Source organism: Marmota marmota, unplaced genomic scaffold, assembly GCF_001458135.2.
Source record: "Marmota marmota marmota unplaced genomic scaffold, marMar, whole genome shotgun sequence".
In the NCBI taxonomy this organism is placed as follows: Eukaryota; Metazoa; Chordata; class Mammalia; order Rodentia; family Sciuridae; genus Marmota; species Marmota marmota.
The window spans coordinates 20,398,799-20,408,469 of NW_026000229.1; the positions used below are offsets into that span (position 1 = coordinate 20,398,799).

The 9,671-nt window shown below is 34.9% G+C and overlaps 1 protein-coding gene across 5 annotated transcripts in view; it reads left to right on the top strand.

Moving 5' to 3' along the window:
• Positions 1-4,968, top strand: part of Ice2 (interactor of little elongation complex ELL subunit 2) — a 46,831-nt gene extending 41,863 nt beyond the window's left edge. For all 5 annotated transcript variants that reach the window (XM_015480595.2, XM_048793827.1, XM_048793826.1 and 2 more), the window contains one exon: positions 3,823-4,968. In XM_015480595.2, coding sequence (XP_015336081.1) covers positions 3,823-3,951 — 129 coding nt within the window. In that variant the 3' untranslated portion in view covers positions 3,952-4,968. The remainder of the gene's footprint in view (positions 1-3,822) is intronic.
• Positions 4,969-9,671: the final 4,703 nt, after the last annotated feature.

Here is a 9,671-nt window from a genome sequence, read left to right on the forward strand (position 1 = left end):
AAAAAAAAAAAAAAAAAAAAAAAAAAAAAAAAAAAAATCTTTGAATCAAAATTACTGAATTTTATAATCTTTTCAATGTTATTACCCTCAGAGAATTTATCACTTGTGTACCCTTTGAATGTTCTATTCTTTTTTCCCTTCTATATTACAGTAAATTAATCTGTAAATGTCCTTAAGTCCTTTTGAGAAATAGCTAGAATGCAAATATTGAGGACTTTTTTAAAAACAATTTACAGTGAATAGGGTTGTTTATGTTTTTCAGTTCTTTACCTTAATGTTAGAGTTTGGAAGGATTTGTTTGTTTATTATTTATTTATTTCTGCTGGGGATTGAACCCAGGGCCTTCTGCATGCTAAGCAGCTATTGAACACCGAACTCCTTGTACATTCTTAGTTAACATTGGCCAAGAAAATATAAATATGGTTAACCAGTTGAGATCAGTGAAAGAATGGAGAGGGCTGGGGATGTGGCTCAAGCGATAGCGCGCTCGCCTGGCACGCGTGCGGCCCGGGTTCGATTCTCAGCACCACATACAAACAAAGATGTTGTGTCTGCCAAAAACTAAAAAATAAATATTAAAAAATTCTCTCTCTCTCTCTCTCTCTCTCTCTCTTAAAAAAAAAAAAGAATGGAGAAAGTTAACGGTTAGCATCTTAAGTTATTTTATCTACAGTTTTGGTTGACTATCCCTAGTTTACATACAATATAAATGGTGGTTTTTATAACCTCTTAAGGAAATAATAATTGAAAACCATTTTTGAAGATCTGTATTCTTTCTAGAAGAATGATTTTCTTTAATTTAGAAACACTGATTATAGTTTCTGAACCATAACATATAATTCTGTGCAGGGGTTGCTTATTCTTCTAAAGTGAAAATTAATGGTTTAATGTCTTGACTTCAAACAACTATAAATAGAAGGATAAATTTATTTGTCCAAGGTGTTTTTAAAAAAGAACTGAGTAATATTTTTATTCTTCCCTTATTGATACAGATTAACACTAGAATAATGTTGAGTACCTTATGTTTTTGAAATACTATCATGATTTACTTTTTTAAAAATGTGGTCCAAAAATGTGCTTTTGATTCTTTATTATTTGTTCTTTTTAGTTGTACATGACAGTAGAGTGTATTTTGACATATCATACATACGTGGAATATAAATTCCTATTTTTGTGGTTGTATATGATGTGGAGTTACAATGGTTGTGTATTCATATATAACCATAGGAAAGTTAGGTATGGTTCATTCTACTGTCTTTTCTGTTCCCATCAAAATGTGATTTTGTATAACAAATAATAATAATAATAATTTATTTGGAAAAGGAAAAATTCTATATGTTCAGGGTTTGATTGTGTAAATATATATTTTAACAATTAATTACATGTATATCACTGAGCACAGCGATATATTTATTTGTATTTTTAAGATACTTCATGTATTCAATTTAGGAACAAATATTTAGTGAGTTTAACCAGGACCAGGCTCTTACACAGACCAACACTAGGTACTATAGACAATGAGACAACCAAACTTAGTTTGAGATTTTGTGTGTGTGTGTGTGTGTGTATAAGTCAATAGAACATTTTGGATATAATTATGATATAACAATCTAGCCCTACATTTAGTGGGGATTACCCCCACCTTCCTGCTTTGCTCCTAAGCAGACCATGGAAATAAGACTTTCTACTTTTTTTCTTTCCCTTCAGCTAAGCACCAATAGGGATTTTTTTAGCCTTAGCAGAAATGGGGAAAAATCACAACTTTAAGGAAACTGGGGAAGAAAAAACCTGTATGAAACATAAATCATCTGCATATCCTCTCCATGTACAGACTCATATAACAAATGTTTTTGCCCCAATGTGATTCCTTAGACCCTAATCTACTTGAACATAGAACTCACATCTGTATAGTGCCTTAAGGCACTAACCCTGAAGAGACCCCAGTAGACCCTGTGTCTGCCTCCCTGCTGCATCCAGCAGAGGATATATGGAGGAGTTCGTTTTATTTCCTGTGCTACTTCTGACTTTTGCAGTCTTTTTGCAGCAGCTTCTTACTTCATACCCTTTTCTCCTACAATTTTTATAATGAGCATTTATTTTACACACACATACCATCTTACAATGGAAGTCTTCAATGCTGACTTTCCTCAAAGATATAGTAGATACAATTAGTATAGTCAGTATATCTTTAAAAGAAATACCAGCTATGTAGAGAGTGATATAGATATCTAAAAATCATAGCACTTTCTAGTAGAAATGTTATAAATGTTCATCAACCTCAGAGAGTCTGGCAGATTCAAAGCCTTAAGTTTGTCCTTTCTAATCATGTCATTTTAAACCTAAATAAATAAATAAATAAAATTTAAAGGAAAAAAAGTCCCTTTAAGAGGCAGTAAATAATAGGTAAGGGACACTGGAGTCTGATCCTTTCTCAGTGAACCAGTAACCAGCACTGCTTCTGTTGGGTTTGGAATATGAGAGAGTGCTTGGAGTTCCAGTATCACCGTTAGTGTGCCCAAGTATGGGATTCACTAGATAGGATGTGATGAAACAAAGTGTGAGTGGTGGCTGGGGAAGATACAGGCAGATATGGGCAGATTCTGTGGAAATTATTTCAGGTTACACAGCTTTCATCCTTCTCTGTGAGGGCTGGCTTTCCCCTTTACATATTTTTAAAACTTTCTGCCCTCCCTCCTAGTAGCCAAGAAAGTGACAGTATTTCCAGATCTTATTCTTAAACAGGACTATGATTAGCAAAGGATTGGGTCCAAAGAATGACCTTCCTCCCTTACACAGTGAGTTAGAAAAGGAGAGTGAGGAGAATAGTACACATGAAGGTGCAAGTAGCACCATGGGTGTCCCCCAAGCGTCCTTCTTTCCCTTTGCCCATCCTCTGTATTCTTTTTTTTGTTTTGTTTTTTCTTCTATGTTTATTGTTTTTTCTTACTTCCCTCTTGGGCTTTTTTTTTTTTTTTTTTGTACCAGGGATTGAACCCAGGAGCAATTCACCACTGATCCATACCCCCAGCCCTTTTTATATTTTATTTTGAGACAGGGTCTTCTTAAGTTGCTTAAGGCCTCACTAAGTTGCTGAGGCTGGCTTTGAACTTGTGATCTTCCTGCCTTAGCCTCCAGAGTCACTGGAATTACAGGTGTGTGCCACTGTGCCCAACAACTTTTCTTTGTCTCTCCCTTTCTTCCTTATCTTACTGTCTGTCCTTTTTTTCCATGTAATTTCTTCTCCTTCTTCAGCACCTCTGATTTGCTTATATTTTCTTTATTTTGCCTTCATATTTCTTATTTCTTTTTTTCTCATTTCTTTTTTCCTTTCCTTAAGCAGAATTAGTGCAAATATATTATTCAAAAGCCCTGTCATTCCCTTTTATTCTAATTGAACATTTCAGCCCCTTCCAAATTTAACATAGTAGCTTTTTTTTTTTAAAGAGAGAGAGAGAAAACTTTTTAATATTTATTTTTAGTTTTCGGTGGACACAACATCTTTATTTTATTTTTATGTGGTGCTGAGGATCGAACCCAGCGCCCCACGCATGCCAGGCGAGCACGCTACCTCTTGAGCCACATCCCCAGCCCCAAACATAGTAGCTTTTCCATTCACTTATCTATCTTGATCTGAAAAAATTATACTACTTAAAACTATATCAGATTAAAACTTGTTTAGTAACAGTTAACCATGTGACTGGTGACCAAAAATTTAGAAGATTATATCCATGATGATTAGTACATGTAGAAATAATACAGTTTACTATACTTAGGTATGTTGTAAATATATTAAGCTATTTTGTTCTTTGCTTTATCTCTTAGGTTGGTGGAACCAGAATGCCTACACGCAGCCGAAGGACTCCAGTTTCCATGGAAACCAAAAGCAGTTGCTTGCCTGCTCAGCAAGTTGAAAATGAAGGAGTAGCTCCAAATAAAAGAAAAATAACTTAAGGACTGTACTATGGAAAATAAAAATTCAGAAGAACCACTTATGTTTAATTTTAAAAAATTTGGGGAGAACATGATCAAAAGATCAGTAGGCAAAGGAATGTTTTTCTTTTAGCATTCTTAAGAATTTTTAGAGTGCCTTGAAAAAATGCTAGCTATGAGAAATGAGTGTTTCTACTAAAATGGAATGTTTCACTCTTTACCCTTGAAGTTGGAGAGAACCTAGGTGCGGTTTCAGATTACCATGGCAGGGAAATGAAGAAAATATTTTTATATTATACCATTTTCTAAAAATTGTAAACAGGGAAATAACTTTTTTTTTTTTTTTTTTTTTTTTTAGGAATAACATTTATCGTTATGTATTGTTTAATTTGAGTTATATTGCTGGTCTTTGAGACTAGCTCAAAAGGTTAAATATTACCACTGTCAGAAATTATTATGAGCATTGTAAACCTTGTTTCTGATCCATTTTGACACTTTTTGTACTGCTATAAAATGATAAATCATTGAAGGTTAATAAAGGTTAAAAACTTTTTGAAATTTCATTGCAGACACTAAAGGTAAAGAGAAAAACTTTCTGCCTCTGAAAAGTCACAAGTTAATGTTTTCATGTTGGGCAACCATCAGTTTGTTAAAAGAAAACTTGTTGTATAACAGGTTTGGTGATGAATGCCCCTGCTTCTTGGCACAAATTCCAGATGATTGTTGAAATATGCTACTGGAAGTAGAGATGAGGGTATTTTCCAGGAAAAAAAAAATTTCTGTTGTTTAAAAGTGACAGGGTTAAATGGGATGTAGAGAGCATAAGCTAATTTTTTCCTCATTTATTCTAAGTAATTTAAATTTTATAGGACCATACATTAATTTAAAACCTGGCATAATTTGCTGATGTTATTATAACCACTTTGAATTTAAGAAGGAGCAGAGTTGTTTAATTTTGTAACCCTGTTCTTTAATGTACAATTAAAGTATCAGAAATATGTGTCATTTATAAAATATAAGTTTTGTAATTCAAGACAATATTTGCCTTGTTTTTATTATTTATGAGTTCTACACTAATATAAGAAATTTGACCTAAATATCTTCTCACATATTATAAATAACAGTTGAAATTTTTTTCTTCAACTATGAAGTTTTGTTTTGAATTTATTTTTTCTTGGTTGTAAGGCATTTTTATTAGTACAAATTGTTTTGTGTATTTTAATTTATTTTTTATACTTTTATTTATTTCCATGTGATGCTGAGGATCAAACCCAGGGCCTCTCATGTACTAGGCAAGCACTCTACTTCTGATCCACAACCCCCAGCCCGTTTTGTATATTTTAATATATCATTTCCTCATCCTGCCATTATCTTTTATAAAACACTTAGCCCCCCACCTTTTTAAAACTTTATTACATATTCCAGAAATGTTTTAGTTATGCCTCATTTGTCAGCAAGCCAAAGGAAAGGGAGGGATTCCATTGGAATTAGGTCTTTTGAAAAATCTGGACAATGATTGCTTTAGATCTCTGAGTGCCAAAAAGACTTGGCTTTTGCCATTTTTAACTTGAGTTTTTTGTTTGTTTGTTTGTTTGTTTTCCTTCTCGCTTTGGTACTGAGGATTAAACTTAGGAGTACTTTACCACATAGCTACATCCCCAGTCCTTCCTTCCTTTTTTTTTTTTTTTAAGTTGTAGTTGGACACAATATCGTTATTTTATTTATTCACCTTTATGTGGTGCTGAGGATCAAACCCAGTGCCTCACGCATGCTAGGCGAGTGCTCTACCACTGAGCCACAACACCAGCATCCCAGTCCTTTCTTTATTTTTTATTTTGAGACAGGGTCTTGCTAAGTTGCTGAGACTGACTTCAAATTTGCAATCCTGCCACAGCCTCCTGAATCACTGGGATTATAGGCTTCTTAGCTCAATTTATTTAGTAGAATATGTGTCTTGCAAGTGATTACTTTTAAATTATGTAAGCTGTATATTTGGATAATCCTAATATATAAAGCTAGTTTTTCACTTTCCTTAATGTAACTTCTTAAACATATATTTTATCATGATTTATATCCTTTTTCTTACATTTTAACATGGAGACTTTATAAACAAGGAGATGACATTGACAATATTAGCAAAGATGTTAAAAAAGTCAACCAGGCTCAGTGGCACAATTCTGTAATCCCAGCAGCTTGAGAGGTTGAGGCAAGAGGATGGCAAGTGCAAAGCCAGCCTCTGCCATTCAGTGAGGCCCTATCTCAAAGTATAAAAAGGGCTGGGGTGTTGCTCTGTGATTAAGTATCCCTGAGTTCAATCCCTGGTACAAGGAAAAAAAAAAGACATGAGGATGTGATGAGCCTGGGCCACTTATAACTCTAGTGGGAAACATTTAATTTATACAAATGTCTTAGAAAACAAGGTAATTCAATGAGTGTTTGCAGCTATGTGCCATACCATAATAACTATTATTATTGTTATTTTGGTGCATCTGGGGATTGAGCTAAACCCACAGAACTTTTTTATGTTTGAGACGGTCTCAATAAGTTGCCAAGGCTGGCCTTGAACTTGTGATCCTTTTGCTTCAATCTCCTGAGTGGCTGGAATTACAAGCGGGGACCACCCCACCTGGCCCTTCTTCAACACACAGTAATCTCTGAAAGGATGGAGCACATTTGTTTTGTTGATTATTAAGTAACAGATACCTAATATTATTGCCTGTCATGTAGTCACTCAATAAGTTAACAAGTTGGAGTCTTCAATGAATGAATACACACACCAAGGATAGTTTTTTTTTCCTCTGAAGCTCACATTTTAGTGGAGAGCACATTACTTATCTATGTGATAAGGGCTCTGATGAAGTAAGTAAGAAAGTCAGGCCTGGGGCTATAGCTCAATTGGTAGAGTGCTTGCCTTGCATGCACAAGGCACTGGGTTCTATCTCCAGCACCATCAAAAAAAGAAAGGAAAAAAAAAGTCACCTAACCAGGTTCTGATAAATAAGGAAGATTTTATGAGATAAAACTTAAGCTGAGGTTTAAAAAAAAAAAAAGAGTGGGAGTTATAAAGGAAGAATGAAATATTTTCCACAAAGAATGCAGGTTATGCAAAGGTGAAAACTGGCCAGATTGTAGGCTATGGATGTGGGAGGTGAAAAAGAAAATGATAGGAAAGGGACAGATATGCTATGCAAGACATTTGTATTTTTTCCTATGCATTGTGAAAACTAGTAGTAAAGTTTAATAAATAACAGTATGTGTTGAAAATGAAACTGAAAAACACTAAAATAGAAGTTAGGATGCTGTGTTACAGTAATTGAAAACAGCCAGAATTAAAGCAGTAAAAGTGGGAGTGAGCTTGAACAATATATAAGATAAAAAATGACAACTTGTTGATATGGTGGGTAGGATTAGTGGAGTATGGCTTCTAGGTTTCTCATGTAGAAAGCTAGGTAAATAATGGTGTTGTTCATTGTGAAAATAGGAGAAGTGTGGTTAGAATGGGAAGAAAGTTCAGTTAAAATATCCATTTCTTTTAATCATTTCTTCCCCTTGGATTTTTGGTTTGGATGTTATTTTGGTTATCTGTAACCTATTTTGTGAGTAATAAGTTAACCAAAACTTAGTTACTTGATATAACAAGAATTGGTTTTCTTTGTTTTGCAAGTTAGGAGTCCAGGTGCAACTTAGCTGGGTGCCTCTGGCTCAAATCCTCTCGTGAGTTGCAGTCAAGCTGTTGACTGGGGCTTAGTCAGGTGAAGACTCAAGTGGACTTGGAGCATGCATATACTTCCAAGAAGGTTCATGTATGTGGGGTAGGTGGAAGGCCTTGGTTTCTCATTGGTGGCTGGCTGCAGTGTACATGTACCTCTTCATACATCTGCTTGAGTGATAGCTGGCTTATCCCAGAGTGAGCTGTACCATGGAAAGACTAAGGAGGAAGCCACAGGGTCTTTTATCATCTTGTCTTGGAGGTCAAACACTGTCCCTTGTGCCATATTTTCCTTTTTATAAATAAGTCACTAAGTCCAGTTTTGAACTCCATCTCTTAAAGAGAAGACTTTGAAAATAATTCCTGAACATCTTTTTAAACCACCATATGTGCCATGAAAACTTTAGGGAGATAGAAGAAGAATTAGGCTTAGGGTGGAAAGAAAAGAACACTTTTTAAAGGTGAGTTTACTTCCAACATGTTACATTTGATGTAGAAATAGGTGATATGTTATAGGTAGTTGGTAAGCTAAGTCTTGAACTCAAGCAAGAAGCCTCATCAGTACAGATTCAGGAGTCACTGGTGTATCTGTGATTATTGAAATCATAACAAAGTGTAAGATGACCCAGCAGAAACAGGTGGAATGAGGAAAGGGCTGTGGATGGAACCATAGGGGAAACCATACAAGTTCATTGAAAGGAGAAGTTTCATTGATGTGGCTAATGAGAAGTCAGACTTATAAACTTGAAAGAATAAGAATGCAAGGTGAAAACAATGGACTCCTTCACTGCCAACTGATCCGCAAAACTTGGGAATGGTTTTTGTGATTTAGATTTTTGTCAACTGCAGGGAGTTAACCAGTTCATTTTTAATTCTTCTGTATTCTGAGTTTGGACACCATGAACATTTTGAAAATATAAGAAACAGTAAGCTTGAGTAAAGATAGGAGAGAGCTAATTTTTTTATAATTTTTTATCAGTGTGCTAAATCTATAATTCCTAATGGATATGATGTAAAGATATTAAGATGTTTGCTATACACTATGTAAGTGGTACTTTTTAATCAAACTCAAAGTATTTGATATGAAGCTTTATAGAGTTTGTCTTTGAGATGTAGAGATAAAGGGATTCATTTCATTGATCTTTCCACTTGCTGGGTTCCCTTGTCTAATGTCCAGACTATTTACCAAGGTAAATAATGGCAGACACACTGAAGGTATGTATGTGGGGTTTGTTTCTGACCTGCCATGCAAAGTCAAGGCTTAGATCCGTTTCTTGGGTGGGTCTCCAGATGGCTATATTAGAGAAATCAACTAGCCAAGGATTTACCTTTGACAGATGTTAAAAAGTGATCAAGTAAGGGTTTATTATTATTACTATACATACATAGAATAATGTGGTTATTCTCTCAGGAATGGGGTGGAAAATCCTGAGTGTAAATTGATTGCTGTTTTGAAGAACCCTAAAGATTCTATGATAAGTGGGTTGAATTTCTCTTTCCCTTTTCTGAAGAATCTACATTACTTTGGGGGAAAGGAATCTTTACTACATGTCCTATCCTAGGTTTTGATTATCTAAAAATATACAGCACAGAAAAGTGTGTGTGTGTGTGTATACACACACACACACACACACATATATAAAATCTTAAGATTCACACTTCAGTAGGGCAAAACCACACAGATGCCATAGGTTTCCAGGCCCTTCCAAGCACTACATTAACATCTCCTCTAGCTGCCTTTACCACTGTACCTGTTGCCTGCATGCTTTTGCACATGAATCAATGGCTACTTGGGTTTATTATCACCTATCAAAACCTTGCCTGTCCTGTATGGAATTGATAATGTATTTTGAGCAATCTGTTGGATGTAATGTATTATATTTCTCTCTGGGAATTTAAAAGTAAATAAGGTTGATTTCTGCCTTAAGGTCATGTGCTAATGTAGTTGAGGAAATAGTTATGCACAATTAATTATGATACAGGGCAGAATGTTCAAGTTACACAGTACAAAGGAATAAGTAAAGGGGATACC